Source organism: Salvelinus alpinus, chromosome 2 (assembly GCF_045679555.1).
Source record: "Salvelinus alpinus chromosome 2, SLU_Salpinus.1, whole genome shotgun sequence".
NCBI lineage: Eukaryota > Metazoa > Chordata > Actinopteri > Salmoniformes > Salmonidae > Salvelinus > Salvelinus alpinus.
In genome coordinates, this window is record NC_092087.1 from 59,313,819 (window position 1) to 59,333,128 (window position 19,310).

General features: G+C 41.2%; 1 protein-coding gene across 2 annotated transcripts in view; it reads left to right on the plus strand.

The window, feature by feature from the left end:
• The first annotated feature begins 6,050 nt into the window (after positions 1-6,050).
• The window catches only part of ahcy (adenosylhomocysteinase), a 49,317-nt gene continuing 36,057 nt past the window's right edge, over positions 6,051-19,310 (plus strand). For both annotated transcript variants that reach the window (XM_071386323.1, XM_071386332.1), the window contains exon 1: positions 6,051-6,310. In XM_071386323.1, coding sequence (XP_071242424.1) covers positions 6,283-6,310 — 28 coding nt within the window. In that variant the 5' untranslated portion in view covers positions 6,051-6,282. The remainder of the gene's footprint in view (positions 6,311-19,310) is intronic.

Consider the following 19,310-nt stretch of genomic DNA (forward strand, 5'->3'; position numbering starts at 1 on the left):
CATTGCGTCCAACAACAATATTGACGAATATGCTGATTCGGTGAGCGAGTTCATTAGGAAGTGCATTGACGATGTCGTACCCACAGCAACGATTAAAACATTCCCAAACCAGAAACCGTGGATTGATGGCAGCATTCGCGTGAAACTGAAAGCGCGAACCACTGCTTTTAACCAGGGCAAGGTGACCGGAAGCATGACCGAATACAAACAGTGTAGCTATTCTCTCCGCAAGGCAATCAAACAGGCTAAGTCCCAGTACAGAGACAAAATCGAGTCGCAATTCAACAGCTCAGACACAAGAGGTATGTGGCAGGGTCTACAGTCAATCACGGATTACAAAAAGAAAACCAGCCCCGTCGCGGACCAGGATGTCTTGCTCCCAGACAGGCTAAACAACTTTTTTGCCCGCTTTGAGGACAATACAGTGCCACTGACACGGCCCCCTACCAAAACCTGCGGGCTCTCCTTCACTGCAGCCGAGGTGAGTAAAACATTTAAACGTGTTAACCCTCGCAAGGCTGCAGGCCCAGACGGCATTCCCAGCCGCGTCCTCAGAGCATGCGCAGACCAGCTGGCTGGTGTGTTTACAGACATATTCAATCAATCCTTATCCCAGTCTGCTGTTCCCACATGCTTCAAGAGGGCCACCATTGTTCCTGTTCCCAAGAAAGCTAAGGTAACTGAGCTAAACGACTACCGCCCCGTAGCACTCACTTCCGTCATCATGAAGTGCTTTGAGAGACTAGTCAAGGACCATATCACCTCCACCCTACCGGACACCCTAGACCCACTCCAATTTGCTTACCGACCCAATAGGTCCACAGACGACGCAATCGCAACCACACTGCACACTGCCCTAACCCATCTGGACAAGAGGAATACCCATGTGAGAATGCTGTTCATCGATTACAGCTCAGCATTTAACACCATAGTACCCTCCAAACTCGTCATCAAGCTCGAGACCCTGGGTCTCGACCCCGCCCTGTGCAACTGGGTCCTGGACTTCCTGACGGGCCGCCCCCAGGTGGTGAGGGTAGGTAACAACATCTCCACCCCGCTGATCCTCAACACTGGGGCCCCACAAGGGTGCGTTCTGAGCCCTCTCCTGTACTCCCTGTTCACCCACGACTGCGTGGCCATGCACGCCTCCAACTCAATCATCAAGTTTGCGGATGACACTACAGTGGTAGGCTTGATTACCAACAACGACGAGACGGCCTACAGGGAGGAGGTGAGGGCCCTCGGAGTGTGGTGTCAGGAAAATAACCTCACACTCAACGTCAACAAAACAAAGGAGATGATTGTGGACTTCAGGAAACAGCAGAGGGAGCACCCCCCTATCCACATCGACGGGTCAGTAGTGGAGAAGGTGGAAAGTTTTAAGTTCCTCGGTGTACACATCACGGACAAACTGAATTGGTCCACCCACACAGACAGCGTCGTGAAGAAGGCGCAGCAGCGCCTCTTCAACCTCAGGAGGCTGAAGAAATTCGGCTTGTCACCAAAAGCACTCACAAACTTCTACAGATGCACAATCGAGAGCATCCTGTCGGGCTGTATCACCGCCTGGTACGGCAACTGCTCCGCCCACAACCGTAAGGCTCTCCAGAGGGTAGTGAGGTCTGCAGAACGCATCACCGGGGGCAAACTACCTGCCCTCCAGTACACCTACACCACCCGATGTCACAGGAAGGCCATAAAGATCATCAAGGACAACAACCACCCAAGCCACTGCCTGTTCACCCCGCTATCATCCAGAAGGCGAGGTCAGTACAGGTGCATCAAAGCAGGGACCGAGAGACTGAAAAACAGCTTCTATCTCAAGGCCATCAGACTGTTAAACAGCCACCACTAACATTTAGCGGCCGCTGCCAACATACTGACTCAACTCCAGCCACTTTAAAAATGGGAATTGATGGAAATTATGTAAAAATGTACCACTAGCCACTTTAAACAATGCCACTTAATATAATGTTTACATACCCTACATTACCCATCTCATATGTATATACTGTACTCTATATCATCTACTGCATCTTGCCATCTTTATGTAATACATGTACCACTAGCCACTTTAAACTATGCCACTTTATGTTTACATACCCTACAGTACTCATCTCATATGTATATACCGTACTCTATACCATCTACTGCATCTTGCCTATGCCGTTCTGTACCACCACTCATTCATATATCTTTATGTACATATTCTTTATCCCTTTACACTTGTGTGTGTATAAGGTAGTAGTTGTGGAATTGTTAGGTTAGATTACTTGTTGGTTATTACTGCATTGTCGGAACTAGAAGCACAAGCATTTCGCTACACTCGCATTAACATCTGCTAACCATGTGTATGTGACTAATAAAATTTGATTTGATTTGATTTGATTTGGATTTCACATCACTGGGCAGGGGCGCAGCCATGGGTGGGCCTGGGAGGACATAAAACCCACCCACTAAGGAGCCAATAACACTTTAGTTTTTCCCCCACAAAGGGGCTTTATTACAGACAAAAACACTCCTCAGTTTCATCAGCTGTCCAGGTGGCTGGTCTCAGACGATCCCACAGGTGAAGAAACCGGATGTGGAGGTCCTGGGCTGGCGTGGTTACACGTGGTCTGTGGTTGTGAGGCCGGTTGGACGTACTGCCATATTCTCTAAAATGACGTTGGAGGAGGCTTATGGTAGATCATTTAATGTTCATTTACAGTTGAAATCATTAAAACTTGTTTTTCAACCACTCCACAAATTTCTTGTCCTAACCGACTTAACGATAGTTTGTTAACATCTACTTTTTGCATGACACAGGTCATTTTTCCAACAATTGTTTACAGACAGATTATTTCACTTATAATTAACTGTATCACAATTCCAGTGGGTCAGAAGTTTACATACACTAAGTTGACTGTGGCTTTAAACAGCTTGGAAAAGTCCAGAAAATGATGTCATGGCTTTAGAAGCTTCTGATAGGCTAATTGACATCATTTGAGTCAATTGGAGGTGTACCTGTGGATGTATTTCAAGGCTGACCTTCAAACTCAGTGCCTCTTTACTTGACATCATGAGAAAATCAAAATAAATCAGCCAATTGTAGAGGTCCACAAGTCTGATTCATCCTTGGGAGCAATTTCCAAATGCCTGAAGGTACCACGTTCATCTGTACAAACAATAGTACGCAAGTATTAACACCATGGGACCACACAGCCGTCATACCACTCAGGAAGGAGACGCGTTCTGTCTCCTAGAGATGAACGTACTTTGGTGCAAAAATTGCAAATCAATCCCAGAACAACAGCAAAGGACATTGTGAAGATGCTGGAGGAAACAGGTACAAAAGTATCTATATCCACAGTAAAACAAGTCCTATATGAACATCACCTGAAAGGCTGCTCAGCAAGGAAGAAGCCACTGCTCAAAAACCGCCATAAAAAAGCCAGACTACGGTTTGCAACTGCACATGGGGACAAAGATCGTACTTTTTAGAGAAATGTTCTCTGGTCTGATGAAAGAAAAATAGAACTGTTTGGCCATAATGACCATCGTTATATTTGGAGGAAAAAGGGGGATGCTTGCAAGCAGAAGAACACCATCACAACCGTGAAGCACGGGGGTGGCAGCATCATGTTGTGGGGGTGCTTTGCTGCAGGAGGGACTGGTGCACTTCACAAAATAGATGGCATCACGAGGGAGGAAAATTATGTGGGTATATTGAAGCAACATATCAAAACATCAGTCAGGAAGTTAAAGCTTGGTCGCAAATGGGTCTTCCAAATGGACAATGACACCAAGCATACTTCCAAGCATAAGTTGTGGCAAAATGGCTTAAGGACAACAAAGTCAAGGTATTGGAGTGGCCATCACAAAGCCTTGACCTCAATCCCATAGAACATTTGTGGTCAGAACTGAAAAAGCGTGTGTGAGCAAGGAGGCCTACAAACCTGACTCAGTTACACCAACTCTGTCAGGAGGAATGGGCCAAAATTCACCCAACTTATTGTGGGAAGCTTGTGGAAGGCTACCTGAAACGTCTGACCCAAGTTAAACAATTTAAAGGCAATGCTACCAAATTCTAATTGAGTGTATGTAAACTTCTGACCCACTGGGAATGTGATGAAAGAAATAAAAGCTGAAAAAATCATTCTATCTACTATTATTCTGACATTTCACATTCTTAAAATAAGGTAGTGATCCTAACTGTTCTAAAACAGGGAATTTTTACTAGGATTAAATGTCAGGAATTGTAATTAAAAAAATAAGAAAAAAATAGTTTAAATGTATTTGGCTAAGGTGTATGTAAACTTCCGACTTCAACTGTATCTGGCAACAGCTCTGGTGGACGTTCCTGCAGTCAGCATGACAATTGCACACTCCCTGAAAACTTGAGACATCTGTGGCATTGTGTTGTGTGACAAAACTGCACATTTGAGAGTGGCCTTTTATTGTCCCCAGCACAAGGTGCACCTGTGTAATGATCATGCTGTTTAATCAGCTTCTTTACATGCCACACCTGTCAGGTGTATGGATTATCTTGGCATTGGCTAAATGCTCACTTAACACGGATATAAACAAATTTTCTGCTCAACATTTGAGAGAAATAAGCTTTTTGAGTATATGGATCATTTCTGGTATCTTTTATTTTACCTCATTAAACATGGGACCAACACTTTACATATTGCGTTTTAGATTTTTGTTCAGCGTAATTTGATCCTTTTGAATTGTGTAGACAACAGAGAGGCTACAGAGGAAGATTATAGGGAAGGGCTAGAGATGGGACACAAGTTTTAGGTCAGTCTTCCAATGAGTGTATGCACAACCCTGTCAATGCATTTCTTTGTTTGTATAAAACCTTAATGCTTATATTAAAAGCTGTGTATTTAGGCTGCCTCTGCTCGTACAATCTCCATTTAAATCTAATATACTCCAAGGTATCATTTTGGATAACACTTCCTTTGAAGGTTGCATACATAAAGCATAACACAACAACTCACTCATGTGTTACCTCAATTTAATCATTCATCTTATGGACAGCCCTTTTGTAACTTGGTTGAAAATATGCAGTGGTTATGCAACAGGCTTATTCAAAATCATGTCCATACTTGATTGAAGGAGTTTGGTTGACTCTTCCACTTGTAATATGCTGCTGCATCTGAGTTTAGTCATGCAATGTGCAGTTGAGAAGTAATTGGGGGGGGGGGGGGTTGGTGTCCCATTATAGCTAGGTCAGCATTGCTGTTCAACCTCCACACTGCAAACAGTGTTTTACTTTTTCATCGTCTTTGCCAAACTTTTCTTTCTTGATGTAAAATGCCTTAAGTGCATAGAAAACATGTCTGTCCATAAATATGTACACATCCACATAGAGGCAATGTTGATTTTTATACCCTCCCCTTAGGTTGTTTTTAAAGGGAGTTTCATGACTGGTATGGAAATCTATGTTCAATCAAACAATGTTTCATCATGACACACAGCCAGTTTGTGGTTATATCATGAATGGGGTGTTGCAGTTCAAATGTGATTTCCTCATGAATTATAAACCCATTTATCAAACACAGAATAACTAAAATGGGATATAATTAAATAGAACACTTATCATAGGCCTACTACATTAAATGATGTATAAGGGGATTCTGGAACTGAAGGTAGGCATATCGTGATTTGTTTTTTGGTTATTACTATGTAATAGTAGTGCTATAAAACACATGTTTATTGACACATACACCAGATAGGTGTAGTGAAATGTGTTGTTTTACTGGGTCAACCGTAGTAAGGCACCGCTGGAACGAATTAGGGTTATGTGCCTTGCTCAAGGGCACAGACAGATTTTTCACCTTGTCAGCTCAGGTATTCGAACCAGCAATCTTTCAGTTACTGGCACAACACTCTTGCAACTAGGCCACCCAATTATTAACTATTCAATAAAAGAGGTTGTGGTATGACACTGTTTTTGGCTGCCACTCTCCGTGGCTAAGAGCTAGTTCGTTTTGCATGGCCCGTTGCCCCGGGTCGAGATTTTACTTAACGACCAATGGGAATTGTCTTTATTTGCAATCACATTCCCGTGGCACCGGCCCATGCAAAGCGAACTCGCTTTCTTTCGTACGGGGCAGGAACATTCTCAGCCAATTGGAAACGTAATGTTGAAGATTGGCACGGAGACCTCATGAATATTAGAAGCAAGCAAATTGACTGATACTTAAATTCAAGTTCACAAATATTATACCCTCTCTGTCCAAAGACAGGTAACAACACATATCAAGACGGTGACATCCAAAAGAAACCATCATGTCTGAGAAACTTCCCTTCAAAGTCGGTCAGTATATGAATGTACATTGAATGTACATTATTTATATTCTTTATCATACAGGCGAGCTTCAAGCCCTTCATTGATTGTGGATTAACGGGTGGCTAACCAGCTAGGCTAATGTCGAGTAACAGATTTTAGACTGCACATTTAGCTAGCTTGGCGCTATTTTAGCTGATTTATATCAAGTGATGGCTAGCTAATTGGTTATCATTGGACATTCGGCTAACCAAACATCTGCACATGTGCACTGGCATTTATAAACTTGTATAATCCAGTTCGGACGGAACACGGTCCATTTACCTGCAGGCTTTTGTTAATTTTACAAAGCCTTACCCATGCATAACCAGTAACAGCAGTTTTGGCATGCAATTCACATATAAGTGGTAGAAGGTAAGAGTTTTGTTACATTACAGAATAAATCGAGTCGACATGCACACAACACTTGTCCTCAGTCAAGCATGGTTTATTTCAGAAGATTTAACTATGTTCTCGGTTAGTTGTAGTCCATTTAGTCGAGCATGGTGCTTTCGTTTGTTTTCAATGCTCGGTACTAAAACTGCATTACCTAAGTTGTTTTATTTATTTTATTTTTCATTTCACCTTATTTAACCAGGTAAGCCAGTTGAGAATAAGTTCTTATTTACAACTGCGACCTGGCCAAGATAAAGCGATGCAGTGCGACAAAAACAACAGTTACACATGGGATAAACAAACGTACAGTCAATAACACAATATAAAAACCTATATACAGTGTGTGCAAATGTAGTAGATTTGGGAGGTAAGGCAATAAATAGGCCATAGTGGCGAAATATTTACAATTTAGCATTAACACTGGAGTGATAGATGTGCAGATGATGATGTGCAAGTCTTTGCAGTGTGCGACGCCGCCAGTTTTCCTTGATTGACGGTTAGTATGTCAACCTGGAGTCTGGCACAGGCAATGAAGGGAAATATTAGTGTGCTATCTTCCAAAGACAGTACAGTATGAAGATGGGTAGAAGGTGCTTCTTCACTGGATAACGTTTGTAGGCGACGTAGGCTAGCTAAACTCATGTGCATAAACACGTCAGCAAGTATAAGGCTCGTCTCGCGCCGAACTGCGCATGTGCAGGCTGTCAAATCAAAGGTAGGCCGGACACACCGAGGTAAAGACAGTTTCAAGTTGGATATTCAATGGCTATTCGCGCTTTCAAACCACTTGAGCCACAGACTCCAAATAAGTGTTATTATGTTGGAGAATTTTCGCACAACATTGCACAGGTCTTATTTTCACGATTTGGACATTAATTAACTTTCCAAAGCTAATAAACATGTTGAAATGTGAGCAGCATTTTGTATTCCTAGTTGAATTAGTTAGGGAGCGTAAACAAAGTACAAACTTTTTTTACATTCGAATTTCAATACCTTATTGGTCATGTGACCTAATGACTCAAACAATGTCCAGAATGTCCACTGACTACCCTTCTATATTGCACACCCTTTAGTTCGTCCATTTTCATCTCACAAGATTTTACATAAATTTTCAAAATGTTACATTTCAATCGCTCCTTGGTCATGTGACCTAATGACTTCAAACAAGGTTCAGAATGTCCACTGACTACCCTTCTATATTGCACACCCTTTAGTTCGTCCATTTTCATTTCACACGTTTTTACATGAATTTCTCAAAATGTAACATTTCAATGGCTCCTTGGTCATGTGACCTGACTTCAAACATGGTGCAGAATGTACCCTTCTATATTGCACACTCTTGTTTGTGTACTGTAAAATCACGGCGGTGTAACGTACATTTTTCATAGTTTTAAATTGCAATAGCTCCTTGGTCTTGTCAATTACACACCTAAGAAGCGTGCAGTGGATATACACCCATATTGCATTATGAGTTATAAAAGAGTTATGTCTCTTTTATATTGTTGTACATTAATATTAGTTTGACAATTAGGAGGTTCAGTCCAGTGTTGTGTTTGCCCTTTTCTTTAATATTTAGCTATAATAATTGGTAGTTCTAAGTACTTTATTCACCCCCCCCCCTCACCACAGTATTTAACAGCGGTACACAATAGGAGAGAGACAGATGTCCTTTCTTTGTTAATATCAACCATAAAGGAAAAGAGCAAAGTACGAGAGTCATGCTATTAATTGTCCAAAGCAGGGATGGAGAGTGAACTAGTGAGGTAGGCTGCAGTGGGTTTGCTGGTCAATACATATACTGTGAATATACTGTATTGACCATGTTGATATACATATACTGTATTGACCATTATACATGTAACCACAGTAATGGTGGCCAGTAAATCAATGAATAAAAATGTAATATTGACAAATGAAACAGAAATTGTAGACCTTTAATCTTTTCCAACATGTCAACAGACACTTAACTTCAAATAAGTATGAAACATTTCAGTGTTAACTTTCTCTTTATCCCTGGTTGATGTACATTTCAGAGCCTCTTCAGTGTGGATGGGGTATAGCATACATTTTCAACAACAAATACTGCACTTCCAGTTTGTGTTCTTTACTCTGTTGAACTATTTTGTCTTCATTCCTAGATACAGCACATGGAACCACCGTTGGTATGCAAAACATTAAATCTAAAACAAAACAAAGCATAACACGTTATAAATAAATGCAAATATCAATGCAGAATGACGAATTAGTCATCCATTGTGTTATATCATAAATTGTCTTACATGCCGTCACTGTTCAGAAGATTATAAACATGTTAAATTAAGTTACTAACCCAGTCAGTCTTTTGGCCACATTCAGATTCTTTATCAGTGGCACACATTAAGCGGTTGTTGGCTTTTTTGAACTCTGAATTCAAAGGCATGGACTGAACATATGGCTGTCTGACACATGTACATACAAATTAAAGAATTTACATTTACTTTGAATTAAATGTCATTACATACCAGACATTTTTAGAATATCCTCAGCCATTTCTTTTTGCAGTTGCTCCATGTGTTATTGAAGGTTCCATATCAATTTGGGAGGGAATGTTGGGGAAGTTCTGTGCAACTTCCTTGGCCATCTTCACCAAAAAAGTCAAATAGAGTTTTTGACCTAATTGTCACATAACAGCTAACCATTCATTATTGAAAATATAACTATCAAACCTGCATTACAAAGACTCCGCAGCTGAAGGTGGCCTGCTGCATGGTGTGAGTTATTTGCCCTCCTTTCTACTTTATGTTCACCCAGTCATCTTTTCCATGGCAGGATCTTCTCATTTTGAAGTATTCTCTTTTTTATGTAAACATAATGGAATTGGTTTAAATACACAAGCTAAATTTGTATGCTGTTTTCCTTATCACTATAATCTAGTAGTAATTTAGTAGTAGAGGTAATTTACTTTATGCCCCATTCTACACACAGCCTAAATTATAGGCACTGAACCATTTACAGGACAATAATAAAAGTAGCGTATAGGATCCAGCCCTATCAGAGTGAATAAATTTCAAGCGTTTGTAGACTTTAAGAAAAAAATATTAAGTGACAGTTTCATCAGTACATGCTTAAAGAAAGTCATATCACAAAGATCACAGATGACAGTGCCCACCAAATCTATGACAATGGAGAATGAATTGTAAGCACCAAAGTGTGTTTGTCAAAATAATATCTGAAAATGTCAGTTGTTGAACATAATACTTCTATTTTCAATAGCAATTTATGATATATGCAGTTGAGGAATATTCCATGTACCAACACTACATGTAGAACGGACATAAGACATTCCCACATACAGTATTATTTTTTTTCACATTTTTTTTCTCACCTTTATTCAACCAGGTAAGCCAGTTGAGAACAAGTTCTCATTTACAACTGCGACCTGGCCAAGATAAAGCAAAGCAGTGTGACACAAACAACAACACAGAGTTACATATGGAATAAACAAACGTACAGTCAATAACACAATAGAAAAGTCTATATACAGTGTGTGCAAATGAAGTAAGATTAGGGAGGTAAGGCAATAAATAGGCCGTAGTGGTGAAATAATTACAATTTTGCAATTAAACACTGGAGTGATAGATGTGCAGAAGATGAATGTGCAAGTAGAGATACTGGGGTGCAATTTTTTTTAAAAATATAAAATAACAATATGGGGATGAGGTAGTTGGATGGGCTATTTACAGATGGGCTATGTACAGGTGCAATGATCTGTAAGCTGCTCTGATAGCTGATGCTTAAAGATAGTGAGGGAGTTATGAGTCTCCAGCTTCAGTGATTCTTGCAATTCGTTCCAGTCATTGGCAGCAGAGAACTGGAAAGAAAGGCGGCCAAAGTAGGAGTTGGCTTTGAGATGACCAGTGAAATATACCTGCTGGAGCGCGTGCTACGGGTGGGTGCTGCTATGGTGACCAGTGAGCAGAGAAGGCAGGGCTTTACCTAGCAAAGACTTAGATGACCTGGAGCCAGTGGGTTTGGGGACGAGTATGAAGCGAGGGCCAGCCAACGAGAGCATACAGGTCGCAGTGGTGGGTAGTATATGGGGCTTTGGTGACGAAACGGATGGCACTGTGGTAGACTGCATCCAATTTGCTGAGTAGAGTGTAGGAGGCTATTTTGTAAATGACATCGCCGAAGTCAAGGATCGGTAGGATAGTCAGTTTTACGAGGGTATGTTTGGCAGCATGATTGAAGGATGCTTTGTTGCGAAATAGGAAGCCGATTATAGATATAATTTTGGATTGGAGATGCTTAATATGAGTCTGGAAGGAGAGTTTACAGTCTAGCCAGACAGCTAGGTATTTGTAGTTGTCCACATATTCTAAGTCAGAACCGTCCAGAGTAGTGATGCTAGGCGGGCGGGCATGTGCGGGCAGCGATCGGTTGAAGAGCATGCATTCAGTTTTACTTGCATTTAAGAGCAGTTGGAGGCCACGGAAAGTTGTATGGTTAGTTAACACAGTGTCCAAAGAAGGGCCAGAAGTATATAGAATGGTGTCGTCTGCGTAGAGGTGGATCAGACAATCACCAGCCACAAGAGTGACATCATTGATGTATACAGAGAAGAGTCGACCCGAGAATTAAACCCTGTGGCACCCCCATAGAGACTGCCAGAGGTCCGGACAACAGGCCCTCCGATTTGACACACTGAACTCTATCTGAGAAATAGTTGGTGAACCAGGCGAGGCAGTCATTTGAGAAACCAAGGCTGTTGAATCTGCCAATAAGTTCCTAACTTCCCTGAAAAGTTGCATATCGCGGGGGATATTCGATGCTAATGGTTCTACATTTTTTGAATGGGGAATGCTTATTTAAGATGGTGAGGAAAGCACTTTCAAAGAATAACCAGGCATCCTCTACTGACGGAATGAGGTCAATATCTTTCCAGGATTCCCGGGTCAGGTCGATTAGAAAGGCCTACTCGCTGAAGTGTTTTAGGGAGCGTTTGACTGTGATGAGGGGTGGTCCTTTGCGAACCCATCACGGACGCAGGCAATGAGGCAGTGATCGCTGAGATCCTGGTTGAAGACAGCAGAGGTGTATTTAGAGGACAGGTTGGTCAGGATGATATCTATGAGGGTGCAGTACAAACTCTGAAGATAAATGGGGGGCAATTAATTCACATATGGTGTCCAATGTGCAGCTGGGGTCTGTAACAAGCGGCAACAGTGAGAGACTTATTTCTGGAAAGGTGGATTTTTAAAAGTAGAAGCTCGAACTGTTTGGGCACAGACCTGGATAACATGACAGAACTCTGTAGTAGATTGCAACTCCACCCCCTTTGGCAGTTCTGTCTTGGGGGGAAATGTTGACACATACATAGAGGCATTTTTCAGCTATGATTTTACCACTCAGAATCCAGAATGGATATGACAATGTGGCCAGCACAGGAAGTAATACACCCTTACAACAATCTACTTTTTGGATCTTCTTGACTTCTTATCTGGTAAACTGCTACTATGTGTCAAGAAAAGAGCCCCAATTAGAGGTTAGTGTACTCCAGTAAAAAAGGGCTGGTTTAGATTAAAAACTATTGCCCTGTGTCCCCATTCATAGGGGCATGAGAGACTCGTCACTGGTAGAATTGAGTTGGCACTTTATTGGCCCAAACACCCACACACCCACAAGGTTGAGGTTACTAATGGACAGTAATTAGTAATTAGTATTTGTTTGCATTGATGCATTGTCTTCTAACTGTCTAAGAATAGGATCCAAAGTGTTAGGAAATATTTGTTCCCATAAATACAAAGGGGGATGTCTCTCCTCATACCTCTGGCACTTTAGTCAGACTGCCAGACTGTGCACCACAGAGCCAATCAGGAGAGAATACATACAGGTCAATGTTGCCAATTGAAAGTCAAGGGGTGTGTCTGTGCCTTTTGGATTACTCTCTCTTTACAGAGAACCTCTGTGGTTCAAGTCAAGAGCTACCCTTCCCCTTTCAGCCTGCTCTGCGCGTGTCTGAAAGTGACAGAGCCAGCAGCCAAGAGTTTTTCACAGTATGTCATAAATTATTACACTTATGAATGTAGGTAAAATGATAATATGTATTAGATCCAGTACAATGGAATAACTAAGACCTGAATATGAATGCAGCATGTTCCGATTCCTCCTTCTCTTTTTGTCCAGCAGGGTGAACCAAAAACACTTAGCCTGATGGTTCATGCAGATACTGGGGAAGCAATATAGAAATGTATTGATCCCTTAAATGATTTTACTATTAAATGATCCATATCACAACCCTCATACCTCTTCACAAAAATGTACCTAAATCAATTTTGGGAAAATGATTTTTATTTTTCCAGTTAGAAATAGTAGACCATGCATCAAATAACTATTTTCACCAGAAAAACGAACCCTCGAATGCACTATTGCATTTTGTAAGTTGTCTGCAGGTGACTTGTTGTGAATGCACTCAAATATCAAGTCATTATCAGGTTATGGAGACTACGTTCTAACACTCAACGTAGATGGATTTGTCTTAATGTACAGTATATGAAAGTGATGATATGAAGAGGATTCTTTCACCTTTTCAAGCTCACTCTGACTGACAAACCCCTGCCTATTACTGTGATTAAAAAGAGCATATGAAACATGGTTTTTCACGAGGTTCTACCTGTGCGCCTTCCTTTAAGCACCTCTGTTTGAACACCTCTCCTGTCCTTGGTCCATACCACATACGGCCATTTGCGGATCTTTTCAGTGTCCATGTGAAAGATAGTTATTGCGAGGCTGGAAAATGTTTAACACCCATGTGAAATGAAGGCCTGTAAAGCTTACAGATTTAAGTCTAATAGCAGGATATGAAAGTAGACAAACATCAGTGTGCGAAATGAAGGTATAGTAAAGTGGACATTCTGAACCTTGTTTGAGGTCAGTAGGTCACATAACCAAGGAGCTATTGAAATTTTACATTTAGAAAAATATATGTAAAATCTTGTGAGATGAAATTGGACAAACTAAAGGGTGTGCAATATAGAAGGGTAGTCAGTGGACATTCTGAACCTTGATTGAAGTCACTAGGTCACATGACCAAGGAGCTATTGCCATTTTGAAAAATGTATGTAAGAACGTGTGAGATGAAAATGGACAAACTAAAGGGTGTGCAATATAGAAGGGTAGTCAGTGGACATTTTGAACCTTGTTTGAGTTCAGTAGGTCATATGACCAATGAGCTATTGAAATTCGAAAATGTAAATAAATAATTTAAAATAGTAGGAGATGTAAATCAACAAAAAATAAATGTGTGCAATGTGTGTCTGCCATCGGGTTAGCTAGAACCAGTTTTGAAAGTTTTAGGAATAATGGTTAAATAGCTATTGAAATTTGAAATGTTTTATTTGTCACTGTTGACGGTCCCTAACTGCTGTTGGTGGAATATCCGTTGAATATCCAACCTGAAACTGTCTTTACCATCGGTGCTGGACACATGACATTTTTAATAAAACATTTTACTGATTAAAAACGAGTTAATTGCATCCGTCGTGGAGCCCAGTTTCATAATATTACCATATGTCCCAGCTGCTTGCCTTAGCTTTGAAGTAATCACGAAAAAACAGGCCTTATTTTGGGGCATTTTCACCATGCCAACTCCTATTAGTTATATTGAGCACCGTGCCACCAACTCGCCTTCCGAAGTTCTATTCCCAGTTTATTGTTCTACGTCACAATGTCTGCTTTGCTATTGTTGGAAATTAGACCTACCCACGTTGCTGGTAGTTAAAATGTAAACAACAGAAAAATGAGTCATGGAACTCAGGTCGTCCCATTGTTTCCGATAGGGAAATATAGGTATGCCTGTCTATTTTGACATTATCTTGCAATGTGTATATTTAGATTTTTTTTGTTCAAATTGGACACCATTTTAAACCTGAGAATCTCCTCCTTCTAATTATGTAAGGCTGGGCAGCGTATTTCGTTGTCATCAAATGCTAGCCCCTACATACCTTTTGCCATTGGAACGCTGAGCTCCCCCCATTGTTTTCCTATGGAGAGGCATGCTGGTATATTCTGCCAAATATCTCGCAATGTGTATATAAAACGAAAGATAAAGTTGGACACCATTTTAATCAAGGTAATCTCCTCTTTCCTTTAACATATGGTTGGGCAGCATACTCTGTCATCGATCGCTCGACCAGAGAGTCAAGTTGCAATTTTTTCCCTACTTCCTCGTTATGCAGACATAAGCACACTTGGCACCATCGGTGTGGATGTTTACTTTCAACACAAGTTATTTTTCAGTTTCGTCCTAAGACTTAATTATAATATAATAAAACACAGAAATACTTGCCGTGGGTCATTAATATGGTCAAATCCGGAAACTATCATTTCGAAAACAAAACATTTGTTCTTTCAGTGAAATACGGAACCGTTCCGTATTTTATCTAACGGGTGGCATCCCTAAGTCTAAATATTGCTGTTACATTGCACAACCTTCAATGTTATGTCATAATTATGTACAATTCTGGCAAATGAATTACGGTCTTTGTTAGGAAGAAATGGTCTTCACACAGTTTGCAACGAGCCAGGCAGCCCAAACTGCTGCATATACCCTGGCTCTACTTGCACAGAACGCAAGAGAAGTGACACAATTTCCCTAGTTAAAAGAAATTCATGTTAGCAGGCAATATTAACTAAATATGCCGGTTTAAAATATATATACTTGTGTATTGATTTTAAGAAAGGCATTGATGTTTATGGTTAGGTACACATTGGTGCAGCGACAGTGCTTTTTTCGCGAATGCGCTTGTTAAATCACCCGTGTGGGGAAGTAGGCTGTGATTCAATGATAAATTAACAGGCACCACATCGATTATATGCAACGCAGGACAAGCTAGATAAACTAGTAATATCATCAACAATGTGTTTTATAAGATAAGTTTAATACTAGCTAGCACCTTACCGTGGCTCCTTGCTGCACTCGCATAACAGGTAGTCAGCCTGCCACGCAGTCTCCTCGTGGAGTACAATGTAATCGGCCATAATCGGTGTCCAAAAATGCAGATTACAGATTGTTATGAAAACTTGAAATCGGCCCTAATTAATCGGCCATTCCGATTAATCGGTCGACCTCTACTAGGAATACAGATATGCATCTATTGGTCACTGATTCTTAAAGGTAGGGGATTTATGCTTCATGCTGAAACTAGTGGTGATGGCGGCGGATGAATGGCACAACAATGGGTCTCAGGATCTCGTCACGGTGTCTCTGTGCATTCAAATCGCCATCGATAAAATGCAATTGTGTTCGATGTCTTTAGCTTGTGGATGCTCATACCATAACCCCACCGCCACCATAGGGCACTCTGACATCTGCCCAGTACAGTTGAGACCGGCGCTCATCTGTGAAGAGCACACTTCTCTAGTGGCCATTGAAGGTGAGCATTTGCCCACAGAAGTTGGTTACGACGCCAAACTGCAGTCAGGCCAAGACCTTAGTGAGGAAGACGAGCTTCCCTGAGACTGTTTATGACAGTTTGCACAACTGAAGAATTTCTGCACAAACCCACAGTTTCATCAGCTGTTCGTGTGTCTGGTTTCAGATGATCCAGCAGGTAAAGAAGTCTGATGTGGAGGTCCTGGGCTGGCGGCGTTACACGTGGTCTGCAGTTGTGAGGCCGGTTAGACGTACTGCCAAATTCTCTAAAACGACGGAGGCGGCTTATTGTACAAAAATTAACATTGTCATCCGGCAACAGCTCTGGTAGACATTCCTGCAGTCAGCATGCCAATTGCATGGTCTCTCAAAACTTAAGACATCTGTGGCATTGTGAAAACTGCACATTTTAGTGGCCTTTTATTGTTCACAGCACAAGGTACGCTTGTGTTATGATCATGCTGTTTAATCGGCTTCTTTACATGCCACACCTGTCAGGTGGATGGATTATGTTAGCAAAGGAGAAATCCTCACTAACAGGGATGTAAACAATTGCTACACAAAAATGAGAAATAAGCTTCTTGTGCGTATGGAACATTTCTGGGATCTTTTATTTCAGCTCATGGTACATGGGACCTACACTTAACATGTTGCATTTCTATATTTATCTTCAGTGTATATAGATTCAAACCAATGTCTTAAAGCTACAATATGTCATTTTTAGGCGACCTGACCAAATTCACAATTTGAGTTATATGGGTTTTAATTCCTGTTGAAAGCAAGTCTAAGAATTGGTAGATCTGTTCTGTGTGTACTATTTCTATGCTTCCTATTCTAAAGTTTTGTTTTTGCGTCTTTATTTTTGGCTTTGTACACAGCTGAATATACAACATTTTTGGTTATGGAAAAGATATGGTACAGTGACTCTCTACACAATGACTGCTTGTTTTGTAACAAACTGAGTTATTGCAACAGGGAAATGGCGGTGCAATTTATGCATAGTGCGTCTTAAGTAGTTGAACATGTTATTACTCCAACCTCATGAAAGTGGCAAACTGACACATTTTCATTAGAGTCAAAAACAACTGAGTGCTTTTGATTTGATGGCTGTGCGCAAGACGACCGTTAGACCTGATTCTGTGCATAAGCTTAGCTAGCCAGTGTTGCTGTGACATCGCCTACAAGCGTGATCGGGGATTTCTATTGGAGAAGCCGTTTTCTGCCTGTCTTTTGGTACTATTGTTGATTTCTGTTACAGAAGTTCAGAGGACCTATGAATAAATAAATAAAAAATCCTTGTTATCACTACTTACAGTGCATTAGGAACGTATTCCAACACCTTTTTTTTGTCAACGTTACAGCCTTATTCTAAAATGGATTCAAGAACATTTCCTCAACACAATACCTCAATGATGACTCAAATAGATTTTTTGACATTTTTGCAAATGTTGAATTTTTTCAAAACTTACCTTATTTACATACAGTGGGGAGAACAAGTATTTGATACACTGCCGATTTTGCAGGTTTTCCTACTTACAAAGCATGTAGAGGTCTGTAATTTTTATCATAGGTACACTTCAACTGTGAGAGACGGAATCTAAAACAAAAATCCAGAAATTCACATTGTATGATTTTTAAATAATTAATTTGCATTTTATTGCATGACATAAGTATTTGATCACCTACCAACCAGTAAGAATTCCGGCTCTCACAGACCTGTTAGTTTTTCTTTAAGAAGCCCTCCTGTTCTCCACTCATTACCTGTATTAACTGCACCTGTTTGAACTCGTTACCTGTATAAAAGACACCTGTCCACACACTCAATCAAACAGATTCCAACCTCTCCACAATGGCCAAGACCAGAGAGCTGTGTAAGGACATCAGGGATAAAATTGTAGACCTGCACAAGGCTGGGATGGGCTACAGGACAATAGGCAAGCAGCTTGGTGAGAAGGAAACAACTGTTGGCGCAATTATTAGAAAATGGAAGAAGTTCAAGATGACGGTCAATCACCCTCGGTCTGGGGCTCCATGCAAGATTTCACCTCGTGGGGCATCAATGATCATGAGGAAGGTGAGGGATCAGCCCAGAACTACACGGCAGGACCTGGTCAATGACCTGAAGAGAGCTGGGACCACAGTCTCAAAGAAAACCATTAGTAACACACTACGCCGTCATGGATTAAAATCCTGCAGCGCACGCAAGGTCCCCCTGCTTAAGCCAGTGCATGTCCAGGCCTGTCTGAAGTTTGCCAATGACCATCTGGATGATCCAGAGGAGGAATGGGAGAAGGTCATGTGGTCTGATGAGACAAAAATAGAGCTTTTTGGTCTAACTCCACTCACCGTGTTTGGAGGAAGAAGAAGTATGAGTACAACCCCAAGAACACCATCCCAACCGTGAAGCATGGAGGTGGAAACATCATTCTTTGAGGATGCTTTTCTGCAAAGGGGACAGGACGACTGCACCGTATTGAGGGGAGGATGGATTTGGCCATGTATCGCGAGATCTTGGCCAACAACCTCCTTCCCTCAGTAAGAGCATTGAAGATGGGTCGTGGCTGGGTCTTCCAGCATGACAACTACACGAAGCACACAGCCATGGCAACTAAGGAGTGGCTCCGTAAGAAGCATCTCAAGGTCCTGGAGTGGCCTAGCCAGTCTCCAGACCTGAACCCAATAGAAAATCTTTGGAGGGAGCTGAACGTCCGTATTGCCCAGCGACAGCCCCGAAACCTGAAGGATCTGGAGAAGATCTGTAGGGAGGAGTGGGCCAAAATCCCTGCTGCAGTGTGTGCAAACCTAGTCAAGAACTACAGGAAACGTATGATCTCTGTAATTGCAAACAAAGGTTTCTGTACCAAATATTAAGTTCTGCTTTTCTGATGTATCAAATACTTATGTCATGCAATAAAATGCTAATTAATTACTTAAAAATCATACAATGTGATTTTCTGGATTTTTGTTTTAGATTCCGTCTCTCACAGTTGAAGTGTACCTATGATAAAAATTACAGACCTCTACATGCTTTGTAAGTAGGAAAACCTGCAAAATCGGCAGTGTATCAAATACTTGTTCTCCCCACTGTAAGTAGTCAGACCCTTTGCTATGAGACTTGCAATTGAGCTTAGCCTATTTCCATTGATCATCCTTGATGTTTCTACAACTTGATTGGAGTCCACC